Consider the following 21,620-nt stretch of genomic DNA (forward strand, 5'->3'; position numbering starts at 1 on the left):
CAGGGAGAGGGAAGAAGGGAAGATTGGGCCACTCCTTTTTGCCTGGCACCTTCCATTGAGAACCTCTGTCTATGAATTTCTCAGGCAGTTTGGTCCTCACTGTCAAAAAGACCTCTTTAATGGAGGCCCCCGGGGTAGATGATTTATTTTAAAAAATCCTTATCTTGGAACCTTTTGACGGTGATGTGTGCACACAAACAAGACAAATACATAGCTTCAGCTTCTCAGTGGGTATTAAATAGGGGCCTGCCACCGACAGGTTCACTGTATGGAAGGAGCTTGGGTAAGATATATCCATTAGCACAAACACTGAGAGGGGCAAGCTCACAATGGCTCCCTGGAGAGTTGTGCCTGTCTAGATAACATACTGCAAGCTGTAAATCTGCCTCTTGACTCAACCCTAATTTTTTTTTTTTTAGCATAATAAGTGTGTATTTTGAGCACAGAAAGTGTAAAGATGGGCAAGAGAGCACAGCTTCCTCCATCTTACTTTATCAAAGCCAGGGGCACACGTATAGACGGATGAGGGATTTTGAATATGCAGCTAAACTTCATCAAGTGTTCCTTTCCACTTTACAAGATAATCAAAGACTTTTTTTTTTCATCTGAAAATTTTAGATGATCTTAAGAGTTGTTGGTGTAGCTCTTGTCTGCACTGAAACCCACTAAATCCTACAGGGCTCAAGGAGAGCATGATTTTAGGAATCTTTCTAGGAGGATGCTTTGGGAGGCTTGGGAATTCTTGAAGCTAACATCATCTCGTTTCTCCCCATTTTAAAAATAGGGGCGTGATTATCATTATGGTATGTAATTGGGATTCTTGTTGCTTTGTTTTCCGCTGAAAGCAGGGAGTACAAATATGGCAGAATATCAGCAATTATATTACAAGACACTAATGAAATTAGTGTCTTGTAACCAGAGCACAGGTCATAGAACTTAAAAAGCGTAAATTGCGTTCACTTCCCTCATTGCAGACACCAGTGCTGAGTAGTCCTTGAATTCAGGTGTGGCTCTAAGAGGCTGGTGATATATTTAACGAATCTTTGTGTAATATCAAAGGGTATTGTCTAGGCAAGAATGACCCATAAGAAGCCCTTTAAATCTCCCTGTTAACTCTTCAAGAGTATAACCTTCATTGCATGTGTGCTTTGAATGATGGCTTTTTCTCTTTCTCTCCAGCTCTTCTTTCCTTCCTATTTCAGAACACACACGAAATACTCCCATAAACTGCCTGGAGTGTGCTGGAGCCCCGCTCCAATGTCTTTCTTGGAGACCATGCTGTGGGACTATTTCTAGGCGATGTGTTGTTCTAATGAGGTCCTTCCCAGTATTTACAGATTGACTCCTGGGTGGAGCCAGTAATACTGAATTTCACACTTCAGCAAGTTGTGTTTAAAGAGGGGCCCCAGTGAGACGCTGTGAACCTCTTAGTTAAAAAAGAAAGAATAGAATAGAAAATTCAAGTCCTGAAACAATTATAGATTTCCTAATTCATCCTTTGTTATTCTTTATGCCTACAAAAGTCATCTTGGATTTTCAAACACAGATCCAGTTGGAGACATCTATTGGCCTTAATAACATTTTAAAATTTAATAGCTTGGTTGTTTCAGCTTCGGACTTATAATGCCTGTAGGAGTTTAAACTATCTGGCACATAGATTTGTTTCTGGCTGATACCCCAATAATAAAAAAAAAAGACATTAATTCTATTGTTGCAAATTCCCAAGCTTAAAATTCTTTCTCATATATTATGCTCCTTTCTCTAACCTCGATCATAGCTTTTATGACAATTGCCAAAAAGACAGCATTTCAAATGTGAGGCCTTCAAGAATATCATTTATGGCTACATTTTTGAGAGCATAGCATGTGGTGACCATTTGTATATGAAGCATTTGCAAAATGTGCTGGTTGTAATTTAACCCAAAGGTCTCCATCACTTCTCTCCACCTATCAGTTACTCTGTGCTTGTCTTTGTAGCAAGAAAGAAACTGGGAGGGAAAGATTTGGCTCCAAGTAAAACGAAGGCTTCCTTAGGTATTACTGAAAAACCAGCTCCTCAGCATTTGTTCTATGGCTCATAGATATTGCCCCTTGAATATTTGATTTCCCTGGGTTCAGAACCTTTTCCAGATTTCCAGGTAGTGAAACCAACTGGGAATATGAGGGAGAGCCTTAGTATTGGTCTTCTTCCTGTTTCTCAATCTTTGTCTCTCTCTCTCTCTCATTCTCTTTGTTCCAACTGCAACCCTCTAGTTTACCATCCATGGCCATCATTTCTCAGCATTTAGTCATCGTTCTTTAAGCCAAGCAACATTTGGACTTGGAAAAATTCCAAGTAACATAGGACACATACATTTGCAACCAAAATTGTATTGAAATGTACCCTCTGCCTGTCTGTCTTACCCTGTCAGTGATAATCTGTAGCCTATAATTTCATGCTCCACTGTATTCTTTGTCTGATATTTTTCATTTCTGTGTTTTTTTTTTCCGATTCTATGTGTTTTAAAATGCAATAAGAGAAATAAAGTTGAGTTATTAAAAAGTAGTTTCAGATTTAAAAATAACAATGGCTGGTAAAAATGCTTATCATTTAAGGGGCGAATATCCTTAATTTCTGGTCAGCACAACTATTTTTTGGAGCAGCTCCTGTGGTCTTTTTAAATGACCATTAGGAAAAATAGGTATCCTATTGCAATTGTATATGTGATGGGGCATTGGATGGCTCAGGAGATGACTAATGGGACTCTAGACCTTCCTGTCTTTAGGTCACCTCCTTGAATCTGGACTCTATCATAAGTGGTCCAAGGCCTGGCCATCTGGCAGCCTTTGAGTGGCTATGGTAATGAAATTGGTCTCAGTCCAGGTCTTAGTCGACAGGTGTTCACATCATAAGTGACACTAATTGACTTCCTACTCTTTCAATTTGGAAGACGGTGGACTGTCACTGAAGCAGTGATGGGGAAGGAGTTAGTCATGATATATTCAGACTCCGTCGAAAGCCAAGGAATTCAGCGCCTTGAGCTGGCACCAGCTTGGCATCTTGCAAATACTGTACTTGCCTCTTATGGGTCCATTAGCCTGGGAAATAAAAAATAGCAGTCTAATTTCAAGAGATTTCCAATGGCGAATGCTGCTTTTCTGCTTTTCTGAAATTTCCAATTTCAGAATGGCAAATGCTGCTTTTCTGTAGTTAACAGGAGCCTCCTTGTGTTGAGACTTTTCTCTTCATCTTGTGTTACGGTGATTAGAAGCTTCCTATGAAGATTATATGTAAGGAAGAAAAAAGAAAATTGGATTCTGGGCCTCTGTGATAACATCAGTCTATCTGTTTTTATTTTTTTTTAATTTTTCCTTTGTTTGGAGGTTGACTACCAGGTCACCCATTCATAACAGGTACTATGGATGGTCTACTCTTTGATGGAGAATTTGATGTCTCTCTTCAATGCTCTTGTGAAATGAAGGCCAATATGAAGAAATAACTCTGAGACCTTTTTATTGACATAAATTTTGGTGCACAGAATTCTGAGGCTTCATCCAGCCCACACTCTTTCCATTCTTCCAGGTGTCCGAACCCAGAATTAGCTCCCATTTATTCACTCTTGCTCGGGGCCATGACCTGGGGGGTAATTTGGCCTGACTTGGAGCCCAAGTATTATTAGTAGCTCTCGTATTAGTAGTCGTGGTGATAATTAGTACTACTAGTACGAGGAGTATTAATATTTTGCTCCCTGAAGTTTCCTAGGTTTATCTAATGGCTTTTTTTTTTTTAAACTACATAGATGATTTGGATGTCCCTGTAGCAAGTGACAAAGCCACACTCCTGAATTAGTTATCACACTTGAAAAGTCAAGATGACAGCAGTCACAGTGGATCTATTTATTGAAACAGACAGGCTCTTTTAGCAGAATGATCAATGTCTTACCTCCTTCTGAAAGGCTTTTCCAGGGGTAGGAAATCGTCAAGCATCTGATATAAAGTAATGAACAGGGCTTTTTATTGGTCAGTTTCTGGAGCAGGCTTTTAAGCATTTCTGCCTGTAAATGTAGAAACGTGAGTGTGGGAAGTAAAAGGCAAGGGCGAAGATTTACTAGGTGCATCTATCTTCCTGGCTTTTAGAGTCTTTGTGATTAATACATGTTTAATAGGGGAATGATCTAGATGCTTCAGGATGTCAAAAAGCTAAATGTTACAGCATTGTCTCATTGGTTCCAAACACAGCAGGACGATTAGCAGCTGTCCAAGTAACAAAGAGAACCCGAAGCCCACAGCACAGCTTTTATTTTCCAGATTTGGAATGCCTGAAACTCTCCAGTAGAGTTGACAGCTAGAGGAATAGAAGCCTTGATTCACAGCAGCTAATCTGGCTCCACTCTCTATGCTATATTTCTGCTCAGCAGAAGAGAACCTTTCCTTTATACCATCCTCCGTATTTCAGAATAATTTTGGCAGGCATCGTTGGGCATGGAGCGGCTCACTTTGCCCAAGGCTCATCATCGTCCTTTCTAATCAAAACACATATAAAATAATTTCAACCAAGAGTTTATCCTAGATACTTTTTGAGCTACCGTGGTGCAATGAAAAAGGTTCATCTTCCTAGAGGCATTCAGAGAGAAAAAAATTACCTCATTTATTTATTCTTGCTAACTTTGCCCGTTTAAAATGGTTGTCTTTCTCAGGCATATTCTTATAAATCGCCTTCCAGTTGAAAGACTTGTTTTCCTGTTTGCCTTAAACTGGCATTCTTACTTAACAGGAAATACACACTGAATCCTGCCATGTTTCTGTTGGCAAATATGGGCTACCCTTGTTGGAACCTGCCAACAAGTTTCTTAGTATGCAAATAGAAAGTAAAACAAGCAGCTCTCAGATGAAACAGAGGACACACTTGAACTACACCGGAGACCCTCGGTACCCGAAGTCATCCCCAGTTACTTCTGGGGGACATGTGCCTTGGTTCCAAGTCGAGCTGTTACTCACTTACAGTTTTACAATTAATGGTATGGCTATATATGTAGCAATGCTAATTTAAGATAGTAGTTTTTTTAAAAAGTAAAACAAAAACAAAAGTAAAACAAGCATTTAAGTAAAACGTTTTCTTTACTTCAGAGAGCAGGGATTGCTGTGTGGCTCAAATATGAAACAGAACAGTTAAATAGTTATGAAAGTCCTAATTTGCAAAAACTTAGATCTTCATGACACCTTTAGACCTTTACCCAGAGGGTTAACGAAAAATGTTGGATGGGTCTTTCTAATACTAATTGTCCTATTCCATCCTTAATACCCTTACTTAACATTTTTCTTTGACTTTTAGCCTTTTGATTATGAACTATACACACGTACAGAAAAGTGGGTAAGATATAAATGTACAATCAGTGAATTATCCCAAAACAAACACCTGTGTAACCATAAACCAGAGCAAAGACTAGAACATTGCCAACCTTCCAGAAGCTTGCCTTTTACCCCCTACCCCTTCCCTAACTTCAAATACTGTCGTTTTATTTTGCGATTGAATTCTTCTGTTTTAGAGAATTCTCTTCTTAGGTCTTTAAGGAGTTCTCTTGTGAGGTGATTCATCTCCAAAAGCTTTAAGCTTTGTCTGTGAACAGAAGTCCTGTCTAAGTTACCTCTGGATTTCTGGCAACCAAGAATGTATGGGGACAGTCCTATACGTAAGTGACACATAGCAGATGTAGGATTTGCTGTTACCAATGGTGCTGATGCTTTGGGAGAACAAGCCATTTAATGTTCAACTCTCCCATTTCCTACCAGTGCAAAGAGGGGAGAGACTAGAGGCCTCCAGTGGCTCAGTGGTTGAAAATGTGGGCTCCAGGACCTGACTGGTGAATTCACCACTTACATGCTATAATTTAGGGCAAGTTATTCAAACTCTCTGTACCTAGTGTATCTATAAAATGAGAACAATAATAGTACCCGCCTTATAGGGTTTTTGTGAGGATTATATGAATTAATTCATGCAAGACCTTTGAAACGGTGCTTGGCACCCGGTAGTTACTCAATAAATGGTAATTTAGTGAGTGTGTGTTTATAGGCATGGGGTACGGTAGGAGGATTGTATACTTTGGAGTCAGGCAGACTTGGGTTTACAATCTCATTTTATAGCTCCGGTCCAGTTTTACCTTCTGTGTGTTGCCTAAGTTTGCAAATATGAATTCAAAGGTGATAATTATAAGTACCTCAGGGAGCTGCTCGGCCGAAATAGTGGTAAGCGTGTGGCAGTGCCTTGCGAAGGAGGCCAGATTTGCTCACCTGCTCGTTCTTCTCGGTTTTCCTCTGATTGACATGGCCCAAGCCTTCAACTGTGTCAGCTGTTAATTAGGCAATGGAGACCAACTCTTTTCTGAAAAGAAAATTCACCCAAGCCATTTTGAGAAGCCCGCTGTCTTTTCCCATTGAACATTAAGACAAGTTCCGTGGAAGCTTTGAGCCCAGTAATTTGTGATTCCGCTGAATTCATTTGCTGGGAGAAGACCTTCTGTGGCCGATTGTGTCCCTGCAAAGCTGCAACTTGAGACCACAGCTCAATCTTCTGGAGCCACCATACTATTACACTTTAGTCATCATCTGAAAACGTCATGTGCAAAAGGCCTCTTTTTTGCTGAATGGTTCCACTTTCCCTGATGAGTACCTGCTGTAACCCCAGATGTCAGTTAGCAGGTTAACAGGTTAACACAGTAGAAAGTTGTTTCTTGCCCAAGTTGTATCCAGTTGGTGGTGATGAGGGGAGGTTTGGGCCTGGACATCAATGTCCAGCCGGCAGATGCTAGGTTAAAGAAGATGGAGGGGCCCAAGGACACCCTTTATGTGTCGCATCTAGAAAAGGAATAATCACTTAAACCCACACCCCATTGTCCGGAATTCAGTCACATGAACCCTCCAACATGTAAAGGAAATGTAGTCCTTGTCTGAGCGGCTCCCCATCCCAGAAACAGGTGTTTAGGGGAGGGGTGCTCACATCTTTGGACACTTAGCCACAGAAGCTAATCCCAACACCTTTCATTTGCTTGTGCCAACACGTCCCATGAAGACCAAGGATAGCGTCACATTCCATTATTTAAAATGCGGTTAACAGCTCTCTATAAAAGATTTCTCTAAAATTATCTGCCACCCACTTCTCTGAAAATAAGTAAAGTAAGAGTCTGAGTTTCATGCTTTGTAAAGGCTTGCTCGCGGGTCACTTAGTTAAAGCACATGAGTGTCCCAAAGTCAGATTCTGAAAAATCACTGGAAGTATCCTTTGGTAAGTGTTACTGTGCCCTGCTTTATTTTAGAGTATTTCTTTAAAATGGACTCTGTGTCCTGAGCTTGGAAAGGAATCACTTTCTGGGGGAACAAATGCATCCCTCATATACTTTAACTGTATGCTTAATTAATATTAATATATCCATATTTAAGTATAAATGAACTTCCTTGAATTCAGTCGTCTAAAGGTTTTAATTGAGAATTTGGTGCTCTGTCTTTTGTTGAATAGGAAAATAATTCTGTATCAGTTTTGGAGTAATCAACTTTTTTGTACCTTTTTTTTAAAACAATTTTACAATTTTATTTCTTTTTTTTTTAAGATTTATTTATTTGAGAGAGCGAGAATGAGAGAGAGAGTACATGAGAGGGGAGAGGGTCAGAGGGAGAAGCAGGCTCCTCGCCGAGCAGGGAGCCCGATGCGGGACTCGATCCCGGGACTCCAGGATCATGACCTGAGCCGAAGGCAGTCGCTTAACCAACTGAGCCACCCAGGCGCCCTACAATTTTATTTCTTGACTCTGATAAAATGTGCTTAGTTGCTTATTAATGATACAGCAGCTAAACGCTGTGGGCTGCAGAGCAGAGTTGTTAGGTTGGTGTTGTATCACCAGTGTAAGGGAGGATGGATGGGGCTTGAGTCTTTTGATGATTTTTACCTAAAAAAATAGCAGAGGGTTAAGCCAGCTGGTTGAATGTAGTGCAAACGAAATCATATGTCTATGAAAACACTTCACACTGTTGAGTACTATAAAATACTGCCATGTTAATAGTAAAAAAAAAATTACTCACTGGTGTTTAGTGCCATTAGGTAGTGCAGAGCTCAGAGGAGAAATCCTTCCCTCCTTTGGTGGGATGTGGAAGAAAGCAATTAATATTAGCACCAACGTTCTTAGTATTTCTGTGACGGCAAAACCCTTAATCACAAGGATATCATTAGTGCTCTGAAGCATTTAATTTTGATGCCTGACAGCATTTTAAAATGCACAAACCTTTGATAAAGCGCAAATCAGAGCTGCGGTGTTGAAATGAGAAAGAAAGAGGGAACAAAAACCACCTTAAGCCCCAAGTAATTAAATTCTAATATGCTTTTTGCATGAAGCAGAGATATGTATAAACTGTGGGTTTATTTTTCCTATCAGTGAAAGACCCCTTGAGTCAACATTGGCTCTTTAAATTCAGATCCTGGGGAGGGGGCACCCCACTGTGGTTAAGAAGTCCTCTTCCCTCCAAGCACTGGGCATTGTTGTACCACTGACATCCCGGCTTTGGGTTTCTTGACTTTCATAAAGGACTGTTTCCACTCTTCCTTGCCTGCAGGCTGGAGAGCTTTCATTGCATCTGCTTATTTCCTGCCTTCCTCCCTCCGCCCTCCTAATTTGAGCCAGTGGTGAAATGCAGTCGATCTGTTTGAGCTATTTCTTCCCCCACTCAAGGTCTCCCAAACTGTTTTTAATTCATTGCTCATGATGCTGGACTCAAGCAAACAGTTTGATAGCCCACAGTGATTCGCAGAAGACTCCTTCCTGCCTTTCTTGGCTCCGTCCTTTTTTTTCCTCCTCTCCATCCTATTTGGGTGTCACAAGTGCCAAACTGCTGCAGTAAAATGACTTGTAGGTGTTTAATGGCGAGTCATTGAGGAAGCGAATAAAAGAAAATTGTAGCACTTGCATCGGTGGGGAGCAAGGAGAACTGCTGAGCTTTGAACCAAAGAAAGTTAAATTTACCATTTTCTTAAAAGGAGCCTCCTCTGTTTGACATCAAAGCATCTCCTGTAATTCTTCGTTGTGAAATGTACCACTGTTAGAGAGTCATGATCGAGCCCCTAATCTGTGCTGTTTCTGTTTATCGGAAACACACACAGAGATAAAACCCACATGTGCCTTCTGCATGCATGTGGCCAGATCTCCCACCAGATGTAACCACAGGTACATAGCAAATGGGGATTCTATTTAGAAAGCACACTCAGTTTCTCAGGGATATGTGGAATTTTCAGTACAGAATTTTTGAAGGGGGGATAATTTATCTTGGCTTTCTAGTAGAAAGCTCAGATCATTCAACCTTCAAGCTTTGGTGAGTTTTTTTTCTTTAATCCTCTGTGGTGTTTGCTCCATCTTTAAAAAGTGATATTCTACTACCATTTTACTTGTTTCCAATGTGTGTGTGGAAACATATTTCTTCCACGTGCTTCATCTTGCTGTCCCGACCCTGACCGCAGAGGGCTCTGCACTCTATTACCTGGACACTTCATCAGTGATGTCCTTTTGGTGGGATTTCAGGGATACACGCAGTACCTAATGGCTTCTTCTGGCAGTCACTGATTTGTTTCCATTAGCTCATCTCTAGTCTTATAAAACAAGAGAGATGCTTAGGGCCCTTTCTGGATTTAGGATTATGACTTGGCGGCGGGGGGTGGGGGGTGGATTTCAATGCCTCCATACCTTTGCAATGAGGAGAACTATTTACATACCCTACAGATATAGAGGTGAAATGCTGAGGGGATTGTCAATGTCTCCGTCAGCTAAAAGAGCAGCCCTTCAAAATGCTGTCTGTAACAGGTGCAGTGAAAACTACTTTTAATGTTAATTCACATTTGAATGACATTTTACAAACCTGTGTGTTTGAAAAAAAAAAAGCTCAGAAGCCTCTCATATCTCTTAGAAAACAGAGACTTCATTTATAATTAGAATTGTCATTTGCTTTACTCCTAATTGTCAATATCTTAGTTAACCTAAATAGCAAAACCAGACCCACAGAAGGTCATCTGAAACAGGTGCAGATAAAAAGTTGTCTTAGGGATGACTTCTTTCTATTACTTTATATTTAGAAAACATCTCGCTGTCTACAAAGATTTTTTAAGTCTATTTTAATGTTTAATTATTTGTTTGACAGGTTTATTGAGTGCTCACTATGTGCCAAACATGATCTTGAATAGTTTGGATATCGATATGGACAAGGGAAAGCCCTACCTTTTTGGAGCATACATCTAATAGCTCACACACTTGTATCTGGAATGGTATTTTACAAATGGGGGAACAGAGGCAAGAAAATTTGAGTGACTTGGCCAAGATGGCAACTGGTAAATTTCAAACCCAGAATTACACCCAAAATCCTTCTAACAGTCATTGATCTTCCCACCAAATTAGTAAGGTGAAGAATACTTTTAAGTATATGAGTCAGATATAGTTTCATCTTTACCTCATTTCACATGTCCTAGGTGGGCGCTCGACACTCACAGAATCAGAGTTACTAGTATTTCTTGAAAATCCCGGTCATACTCGGAGCAGGTACATCTTTCACCTTTCTGCTTCCTGTGTGTCACTGCAAATCTTGACTGACTTCACTAACCTTCCATGGTTCCAAATCCTTCCATGGTTGTTTCTGCAGTTTACAATGCCCTCTCCCCATTCTGGCTTCTTATCTCAGCCACTATCTTTATTTAGCTAAATAGTGTTTAACTGTTTAAACATAAATACCTCTTTGGCTCTACTTTGGATTTTAAGTTCCTCAAGCAGAGGCTTAAAGGGCATCTGTTGAATGATTGAACAGGTACGTCAGTGTGATTTATAAGCAAAAAGAAAAGGAAATCGAGAATGTGGTTTGGATTAAAACTACTAAAATACCCTTGAGAGTCATAGGATGTGGTCTCAGATAACAACATCTCAGGACAGGAAAATGGACATCTGTCAGTCATTGGAAATACTGCTTCTAACGTTTGAAAATTAAGGACTTAATTAAATTAAGTCACAAACCTTTCTCTAAAACTACCCTCTGGTAATTCTTGCCTTTGTGATTTTTACATCCATCAGTCGTCTTTCGCAACCAGACTACTGTCGACTAGCATGACCAGCCCCCCTCGTTGTGTGTTACGCCAAAATGCTAGCCACCAAAGAATGCCTGCTTATGTCCAGGGGCACAGAACTTTCCTTAAAGCAAACACCTCTTTTATGAAGGAAGTTTGTGGGTAGGTAGGAATGTTTCCAATCTAAGATGTGTCTCTTTCTTGTAGTGAGGCTCCTTACGTCAGCCTTCATCTTCCTCCTGGCTTCTCCTCGGACTCTTCGGCAGGTGTATTCCTGTCTAAAAACACAGTATAATAAGGAAGCGCCCACCCCATACTTCTCCCCGTCACCACGAGAGAATCTGGATAAGAAGAGGATTGGCAGGAACTGCCTCCTCTTGAGTTCTAGAAAATGGGTGCCTTCTCTGTAAGACTGTTGTAAAAAATTTCCTCATCTATTTTGTTGTTGTTGTTAATTCAGAAAAGGCTGAAGGAAAGATGGGTCTTCCTTTGATCCCAAGGACTGTATTTGATTTCAGCTCTGTCTGTGCTTTCCCATCTTTGCCTTATTCCACCGGTGCTCATTAAGTATGTGCTTAGTGGATGAGTCAGTCCTGAGGAAAAACTATGTCTCCGCAGGTTTCAGAATGTAAGTTAGAGAACTGAGAGACTAGCAGGCCTTTTTTCTGCTTGGTCTTTTTGTGTTGACTAAAATTTCCCCCGCTATGGTGAGAAGCCCTCTTTTGAACTAAGGCATTGATTTGTCATAGCTCCTTCTGAACCGTATTTTAGGGACAGGAGTGTTCAATCTGTTATTCTGTTAGTCTGTTATCTTGTAATTTTGTTAGCAAAGGGCAGAGCCCTGGGGTGTTGGGACCCAGGATCCAAAACATTTCTAAATTGAGAAAGGCTTGGCAGTATTTACCAAAACGTGGAAACCTAAAAATGGTGGCATCAGAGACGATTTTAGTGAAGACCCATATGGAACCTCCCATAATACTGAATTGCCCTGTGTGAAAAGTAAGTTTCTTCAATTCTCCCTCAGTTCTTCCACTTACTCCAAGGCCAGAATCTCAAGTTGGTGCCCGGGTTATCCTTGATTCGTCTCTCACACTGGCTATAATCTCTACTTTTTGATAAAGCAGGGAGAGAGGCAAGAATGCCCAGCAAACATGGATAGTATTGTTTACTCACATATTCATTTTTAGGGTTACCTGCTTTTAACAGGGTTTTATTTATATCAGTAATGGGAAGTTTCTTCTTAAATACAACTCAATATATATAGCGTGTGGTTTCAAGAAAACTATTACTGAAATCATAGCACAAGTTGCAGAGGGATGTGGCAGCAATTACATGAATGGCATGAGAAGACAAGCTTGGGAACCGTCGGGGTAGGAGAATGATTGAGAAATGCCATTGCCAAATGCCTCAGCTGGGGAAGCGAGCTGCAGCCCGGCACACGTGGTAGGGTGATGGCTTCCAGATGTGGACTTGGAGGCTGCGTTGGAAGCAGGGTAGGAAGGGCGAGGGAAGAACCCCTACATGGCTTATAATGTAGAGCACACATCCAGACTGCCTCTTCCCTCCAGAGTGGCAGCCCTGTAAAGCCCAGTTTTTTTTTTTTTTTTTTTTTTTTTTTCAGACTGGTGTTCTTTGTACCAGAGAAGGTAAGACGCTCTCCTTAGAGGGAGGAATGGCTGCCATGTTCGACTACAGGGCAGTTGCATGTTGTAGTAGGTATATTTCGCCACCTCACTTGGTCATGGATTGCTTTTGTCACCGTGGCCTGATAAAAATGCTTTTCTGAAAGAGATCTGTCCAGAAAGAATTCAGACATGACAGCCCCACAACATAATACCTCTGGGAATTAGAACTATTCTACTTTACTTTTTCATCTCATGTTCTTCCCTTTTAATGGCGGCCGAGTCAGAGCACACATGGTTGGTTTATTTACACGTTTGTGCATATGGATTTTTCCAAGTAGGGCTGTATTAGAAATAGTCTATCAGTTACCACGACTATATGGTGGACGCACTGCCTGCAATATTTTGAGGACTTCAGTTGAGTTCATATTCCCCTTGAATGGGCACAGGAACACTGCTGTTCCAACTTCTAAAATGGAAATCAGATTCATTGCCCACATGCAGCAGTTTAGTGATAACCCAGCCAGAGAGAAACCGGCTTAGTTAAGCAGTGCACCCCAAGGGCAGCCAGGCAGTTCTTTCCTGAGGAATCTGTTGATTATCAGAATCTGAGCCAGACCATTTCTGAGAGAAAGTCCACCGTATAACTTTATGATTCCCCCCCACCCCATCCTCTGCCGCTTTCTTTCGAAAATCCTCGCTTTTCTATTGCACTTCCCAATCCTGAACATCAGAGTTTAAAGAGCCCCTTTTTATGGAGTATATGCTAAAGTGCTCTGTTAGACAATATATTTATTACCTGGAGCAAAATAGCTTTTCATAGCCAGGCAGCTTTCTTAGCCTTCTTGCTTCCTCTGTATTTGGGAGAGTCATTCCTTGCGTTTTGCTGGACCATGGTTCCGTTTCAACCAGTAAGGAAAGAGAGAGAGAAAATGTGTGTGTGCATGTCTGTGTGTGTGTATGTGTGTGTGTGTGTGTGTGTGTGTGTTGGGGGAGGGAAGCCTTAATGCAGCTAATGAGCACATTTCCGTTTTTCATTTTCTTCAGATGTTCAGTGGCTTCCATATGTCTGAAGCATGCAGCTCTGTTCATCCAGTTTGGTATTACTAACCTTGGGGTTGCCTTTGATGGAGGACATATGTATCCACTGTATCTTTCACTTGTGCTTATGCCTGAGATTCAATCTGGAATAGCTTTGGGGGAAAAAGAGTGGGAGAGAGAAATAGGGCAGGGGACATGTGCGTGCATGCACGTATGTGCCCATGCCATCTTGAAGTACCCCCAACAGAGATGCCAGGCTGTCAAATAACCTCCAAGAGGTGCTCCCTGATTGATTAACTTCAGCTGGAAGATTCCTCGTGACTATGGTGTGTCTGGTTGCTTTCCTTTCCATCAGTACATACCTCTCAGATACGGTCAAGCATGTTTGAAGTTAGTCCCAATCCATTTTCAGTGACAATTTATTTTACTTTTCTCTTTTTTCCTCTGAGTTAGGGTTTGGCAGGTGTGTGTGTGTGTGTGTGTGTGTGTGTGTGTGTGTGTGTGTGTGTTGGGAAAGAGCAGGAGGATGACCTGACACTATGCTGTTGTTCTTCAGTGGCCATTTTGTGATGATTTCACATATTTCCACAATTTGGTCAATTGAGGGAGACCCCCTAATCTCTGGTTCTACAGACCAGCTTTGTTAGGTAAGATTACAGATTTCATTGACTGCTCCTCTTCTCCCTGGAGATGGCACATTTGTGTCATTGTCAGTCCGAGCAGAACTGGACAATAGCTGGAGACGTGACCATCGCAGTGAAGAAGAGGGCAGCCTAGTTTTAGAAATCTCAAGGACTCCTGAGAACACAGCCAATAGAGGACTGCTTTTGTGTCTTTCTTAGTGGAAAGAAGAAAGTTTACTACTTAACAGGCAAAAGCAATATTTCAGCTTTTGTAAAAATAGCTTCAAAATGTCACACGTGTCCAGAGAGAGCATCATTGTTTTATTTGTGTTCTTCATTATTTGCATCACGGTGTCAAACTGAAAACTTAGCTACAATTGAGCAGTACTTTTATTTATATTGGAAAGGATAGAAATTGTTCTCATTTCCTACAGTCCCCTGGGAGGAGTTGCAAATTCTCCTGCTTGTATAAAATTAAAAGACCGGTAAGATGACCACTTGTAAACTTCGGAGGTAGGAGGAAATGCCGTTTTACTGAGCTTAAAAGGAGGTCTTCCAGTGGATTTCATGGCTTGCAAAACATAAAGAAGGTAGCGTTCTCTATAGATTTTGTGAGGAACGGCTGCAGGTGCGGCTGCAGGTGCTGTGGAGGTGATGCTGTAGGCTTTTACCTCAGTATCTTTCTAAGACAAACCATATACCAACATATTGGAGACAACCATAAAAACGGTATGCTTTTGTACTGGGGAAGACTGACATGGGGATCTGGGAAGACAAGATAATCCTTCACACTTTTCTTAAGTAAAATGAAATTATTGCTTGCTACCACCACTGTTTTTTTTCCCCCTTTTGTTTTTTTGTTTGTTTTTTCCCAATAGCACCATCATCCATTGCTTTGGTCCAGGCGAAAGAAGTTACAAGATACAGTGTTGCTCTGGCTTGGCTGGAACCAGATAGACCCAACGGGGTGATCTTGGAGTATGAAGTCAAGTATTACGAGAAGGTATTACTTGAATGAGCAAGCTTCTCTTGCTCGTTCTCTTCTCTTCTTCTTTTCCTTCCCTCCCTCCCCCTTACCCTCCTTTCTTTCCTTCTCTCCTTCCCTCCTTTCTTTCTTTTTCTGTTTAGTTTTTAGCCAGTTATAAATCCAGAGTACCAGGGAATCTCAAAACCAAAAGCATTTTGTTCCCCAGTCGAATCCAGTTATGAATGTTATGTATTAAGTTGGTTATCATGAAAAATAGGAAAAATACATTGTGTTCTAATATAACCATTTTTTCTTTCTAGTAGTGGAAATCAAGATAACTAAGAGGTTCTTATATATAAGCCTTCTATCAGTGAGAGTGACTCATAAAAGTCGAAATAATGATCTGTTTAAGTAGATCACTGCTATTCAGAATCAAGGTGTGGGTTTTGATGACTTTTAATAGAAAATCAGGGAAGGAAAATTACATTTTTCAGCCTCCTAAAGTTATAGAAAGACATTAGTTTTACAAATAACTTGTCTCTCTTAAAGGACAGAATTCTGAAGAGAGCTATTTGCATTCAAGATTGTCTAGAAAATGAACAATTGACTTCTCTTTCTTTCTAAAGATCATCACTTATTGGCTTCCTTATTAAAAGCAAAAAGGGGACAGGACTTATTTTTCACTGAAACCAGATTACAACATTTTTGACATTTTCTAGAAGGAAAATAGAAAAAGATGAGAGACCTTCTTATGGTTATTTCTGTTAAATTGCTGGCTGTGGAGTGAGAAAAGCCACCAACCATCATCTGATTTCCTTTTTTAAAAAGAGCATAAATAGAGATCTGCATATGGTCAGTGTCAACAGTGATCACACCCAAACTCCACATGTCCTTCAGCGTCCAAGATGTTACAATGGTACTTCCAACATTGAAGAGAATAGGAGGTTTAGAGCTTATCAATCTCTATTTACTTTCAACTTCTAAGGACACTGGCTTGGTTCCTTTAATTATGTGCCTAGAGTAAGTGGGGATTTATTTTGCCACCTTCCCTAATTTTATCATCCCATGATGCAGGATCAGAATGAGCGGAGCTACCGCATTGTCCGGACAGCTGCCAGGAACACGGACATCAAAGGCCTGAATCCTCTGACTTCCTATGTGTTCCATGTCCGAGCCAGGACAGCAGCTGGCTATGGAGACTTCAGTGAGCCACTGGAGGTCACGACCAACACAGGTACCAACTTCTGAGGCCCTTTTTACAGTCCAGGTGAAATCTAAGTAGCTGTACCTAATTTCTGGTTAGGCGAACATTCTATTGACAACGAACACGGTTTGAAATGACGATGTCTGTAACTTAGAAAAGCTCATGCTCTTTAGAGAAGAGCATTTTCCATATTACCTAACCTGTCTATGCATGTGATTAGAAAATGTTTTCTTCTTTTTCTTATTTTGAGTCTTCTATTGATCATGGAAAAATGGGATTGATAAGTGGACGAATTGAGAGTTGCATAGCTATCTTAAAGGAGGTAGGAAGTTTTCTCCCTGGGAAGAGTAAAGAAGGGACGAAATTTATCTTCTTTTATTTATTTCTAGGAATCTGTTTAAATCAAGTCAGATCAGTTTTTTTTCTTTTTAAGAGCCTTTGGACAAACATATCAACTCTCTCAACATTGTGAGTTGGACTGATTGACTTGAAAATGTTAACAAAGGACATGCCCATTGAATGAGCGGTTTACATAAGATGGCTCCACCTATGTAATTAACAAACTGAAATTGAGCTTACTGGATTAAGGAGATAGTGGAGAAGAAGCTTCAACGTCAGTTCTAGAAAGTCATTTTCTTCATGAATTATTAAATAAAGTAAGACTGAAAAAGCAGAAGAGAAAGTACTCTAGGATTGAATCTGATGGGGTTTGACATTTTTGGGGGGATATTCCTGGAAGGCTTCAAGGAGGAAGTGGCTTCTGGTCTGGTCAATAATGAGCAGGTTTTGGATCGATTTGGGGCGGGGGATGTGGGCAGGTATTCAAAACTGCTTGTCCTTTTTGAAATTTCCAAGTGTCTTTCTCACTAAGGAATGCATCCAATCATTCAATGAGTTAGGGATGAAACTAGAAATGAAAAGAAGAAAAAGCAATGAGTGGTAATGTTTACCAGAGGATTTAGTAAGAGTCTTCTGGTTGAAGTTCTTCATACAAATACATAAAAGACAAGTCTTCATCTCCTTAAGGCTGTCTTAGAAATGCTGTCGCATAAGTACTTATCAAAGGGCAAAAGAGGCTGTGAGCCTTCCCGGTGGCTTCGGAACGCTGACACTCGTGACCCAGTCAGAAGTTCTAGCTCGTCGGACCTTCCCAGAGGTGATCCTTGTGTAACTGTCTTTGCCAGTGCCTTCCCGGATCATTGGAGATGGGGCCAACTCCACCGTCCTTCTGGTCTCAGTCTCAGGCAGTGTGGTGCTGGTGGTCATTCTCATCGCAGCTTTTGTCATCAGCAGGAGGTAAGCCCTTAAGCCCCTCCCTGCCCACCGCCCCCATCCCAGTTTTTATGAGGGAGCTTTTTGTCTCCTCCCAGCAAAGCTGAGGCTTTTGATTAGCATCGTAAATAGGGCATGTGCAGGGCCAGCTCCTTCCTCTTGGCTTTGATCTCCCCACACCCCTACTGGAGCTGGACTGGCCCCAGTGGCAGCCCTCACAGCTGAGAGTCCTGGAAAGACCCAGCTATTTCCTGGAAACCCAGCTGAAAAGCAAGCCAATGAGAGCTAGATTCTCTAAGCTGTAAGGTGTTACATTTATACCTCTCTTAAGCTTAGACTTAACTGCCAAAGGCAAAAAAAGAAGCCATATAAAACTTGGGTCCAAAATTTAAGCTCTGCCATTTGTCAGCTATATTACTTAAACTCTTTGAATCTTTTTTTTTTCCTCTTTTATAAAGTAGGGATAGAGGATCTCAGAAGATCTGCCTCTAAGAGTTACTGACAGGAGAATTTTGATAGGTAAAGTAGCTAATCTAGCACGCAGTAAGTGCTTCAACTCGAGTTTCGTTAATAATAATTGCAACCAAAGCAAATAATTGGGTGCTGCACTCAGTCTTCTTTCAGGAGAGGCCATCACCATTTCTAGAGAGTTTCTATTAAGCGCGCTGTGAACATGGCATTGTTCTTGGAAATGAATCTAAAACAGCAGATTACTTAATTCTGTGAGAGTCTACAATCTAACCTGATACTTGAAAACCAATCTAGAAAAGAAAGAGAGAAATAAAAATGGCTTGGCAGCCTATTTTTTTGAACTAGTTTTCCTTATTGTTGTTGCCCCCATCTGCTTATTAACACTAGTCAGAGGCTCCAGAGGAATGGGGTCAAGGAGGGACAGCCACTCATCTCCAGTATCTAGGCTTCTCCAACCTTCACTCCCCTGTGCCATCAACTATTTCACAAGGTGGGGCTTTTGGCAAAAGAAAGGCAGAACCCGCAGACATCAAAATGATCCTCTTCAATATAAACTTTTTCCCATTACAGAAGAGGAACATGATAGGAAAACGTAACACTTGTCTAGGGTCATGAGTTTCCCTCAGTGGGAGAGCTACTACTGGACACCCAGTAGCCATGCTCAGCTCCCTGGCCAATGTCTGCTGTGTCCTCTCTCTCTGCCCCTCCTTTTGGTGATCTCATTGATGTCACAACAATGCTTCTGGCTCTTGCCACTGGCCTGAGCAAGCCATCAGGCTCTGTGCTCACTTTGTGGTACACTGTAATTAGGGTGATGACTGTATATCCTAATTTGCCAGGATGGTCTCAGTTGTCACACGTATCTATTAATATCATGCCTCCCCACTCCCATGCTCCAAAACGTACTGGAATTATAGAAATCAATCTTGGTCGCTCTAATGCAGTATGCAGCAAGAGCTCATTGTGTGCAGGCACCACCTACCTTTGTCATTGTGTTTGTTCTTTTTGGTGCAAAGTCTATCGCTGTGTGTTTGATTAGAGCTGTGAGTTCCAACCTGAAGAAGGGAAATCCACCGTGAACACTTCTCCCTATCGCTGGACTGCACACATAGAACATCCCTAGACATGCCCACTGCACCCTTATAGCTCAGTCTTTGGAAACTCTAATTTGGCCTAAACAGAATTTGAATTTCAAGTATTCTTTCCTGTTCTGGCATTTGATTTTGGAAGTCAATCAGGATGGACCTCTTTCTCGTCCATTGCCTTTTGGTTTTGCGTACGTACACATGCTAGGCACACAAACACAGGGGAAGGGGATGCAATCATATATATCCATCTGATAGTGGGGGCAGGAGCAGGGCTGGAGACTTCGTGGAAATTACATGGCTTTTGTTTTCATTATTATGTATTTCTGTGCCTGAAAATTTTACAGTATATATCAATAAAATTTTATCACAGAAGGAAGACGTTTAAAAGTCTAAAACTAGGAAAAAAATTCTTAATTACCTCCACGTCGAAATAATCTTTGGCTAAAATCCAGCACCATATGATGCTTAGAACCATTTGAGGGAACATTTGTTTGCAGAAAGTGGGTCTCATGTTGTATCTCAACCTTCTCTTTGATGTTGAAGGGAAGCTTTGTCTACTTGTCCAGCTTTTCTTTAGAGTTACTTTTTTTTTTCAAGTTACCTTAAATATACCAGTGAAACCAGAATAATTAGGAATAAATCACCTCATTATAAGTTTCTTTCAGATGTTCCACTTTGACAAAAAGAAAGCAAAAGCCCAAGAAAATGTAATGGGAAGACGAGCTTATTAAAAAGCTTGTAGCTATAGGAAATAGAATTGCACACTTGATGACTTAATTTTCTTTCTGCTTCTATTGATCACTTTAGTCTTTAAGGCAGGATTGATAGGAGGATGCATCGGATTTCCAATTATGAGTCCCCACCTTAGAGAATTGAGCCTGTCGAGTTACCCAGCGATGATTCTTGTCCCTTCTCCCCCATTAAAAAAAAAAATGTCACTTCCCAAGGCTGATAAACACTGCTTGGTGATTGGTCCTCAATGGATCACTTTTTAGAAAATGAAATGTCAACCCCTTGCCCTCCTATTGATTCTTCTTTAGTGTCGGCCATAAAGCTGTCATGGGAAAGGCTGCCTGGAGCCAGGTAGCTGACAGGCTTTGCCGCGGCTGATGCACACTCAGCTGATTCTTCTCCGCATGCTGGCTGTATGTGCTGTCACATTGGCCTACAGATGTTTAAATGTGACAAGAACAGGTGAAGAGAGAGGAGACAGGTAGTGCGGACAGAAGTCTGGTCCCTGCTTTAAGTGCGAGTACAAATGAAAGGTGGTAAATGGCACCCCAAATAATCTTGCCAGCTCTCTGGGAAGGCAACAAATGGAACGCTCTGGCCCGGAAAATGATAGGGTTGCTTCTCGCCCTTGAGAGCCATGGAAAGTTGAGACAGAGGGGCTCCCTTATACAGTGATTCCCCTCCAACTGAGTCCCACCAGGGGATGGAGTGTGAGTTTTTTTTTTCAGAAGTAGAGGACAGGGACCCACACAGTGAGAAAAGTTTCAACCCTCCTGATTACCTCAAAGAAAAATCTGTCTGGTGCTAATTTGTCATTTAGGAAAGAGGAAACGGCCTCAGGCTCACAGCTGGTATCTTGCTAGATTTTTTTTTTTTTTTTGATAGCGATTGTTTCATTTATTTCATTATATCTTCTTTATACTGAGAAGCCTCAGCTTTAGGCAAGCCAGGGTAATCTCCATTTTTTTTCAATGAGAAGAAAGCTTTTTCCTTTTGGCCGACTTGGATGTGTTGTAAACATTTGGGGATCTCAGTGAAAGAATCCAACTCCCACATTTATTTTTATTTATATATTTAAAATGATATACAAAGCAAGTTGACTTAAGACCCATTATATGTTTTTACCACCCACATCATGTTAGGCAAATTCACTTACTTTTTTTTTTTTTTTTTTTTTTGAGAGCGCGAGAACAAGAGCAGGGGGAGGGGCAGAGGGAGAAGCAGACTCCCCCACTGAGCAGGGAGCCCGATGTGGGGCTTGATCCCGGGATCCTGAGATCATGACCTGAGCCGAAGGCAGACGCTTAACCGCCTGAGCTACCCAGGCGCCCCGACAAATTCACTTACTTTTTTTTTTTTTACAAGCATCTACAATCAGTGCACTCCCTCATCCCTTGATGTGTAATTCAGCTTTCTGGGCACACAATTGTACTTGCTATTGGGTTGTTCAAGTGTCATACCCTTTGTACTTACATGATGCTGTCCCTAGAAAGTTTATCCCAGACCATGTCTGTACATTCTCTCAGTAGCATATGGCACCAC

The 21,620-nt window shown here is 41.2% G+C and overlaps 1 protein-coding gene across 1 annotated transcript in view; it reads left to right on the forward strand.

The window, feature by feature from the left end:
• Nucleotides 1-21,620, forward strand: part of EPHA4 (EPH receptor A4) — a 132,434-nt gene that overhangs the window by 89,198 nt on the left and 21,616 nt on the right. The window contains exons 6-8 of the mRNA XM_028105224.2: nucleotides 15,223-15,347; nucleotides 16,386-16,545; nucleotides 17,700-17,811. Of these exons, the coding sequence (XP_027961025.1) occupies nucleotides 15,223-15,347; nucleotides 16,386-16,545; nucleotides 17,700-17,811 (397 nt within the window). The remainder of the gene's footprint in view (nucleotides 1-15,222; nucleotides 15,348-16,385; nucleotides 16,546-17,699; nucleotides 17,812-21,620) is intronic.

This window comes from Eumetopias jubatus, unplaced genomic scaffold, assembly GCF_037043125.1.
Source record: "Eumetopias jubatus isolate StellerSeaLion01/CBP00866 unplaced genomic scaffold, mEumJub1_p1.0 scaffold_3, whole genome shotgun sequence".
In the NCBI taxonomy this organism is placed as follows: domain Eukaryota; kingdom Metazoa; phylum Chordata; class Mammalia; order Carnivora; family Otariidae; genus Eumetopias; species Eumetopias jubatus.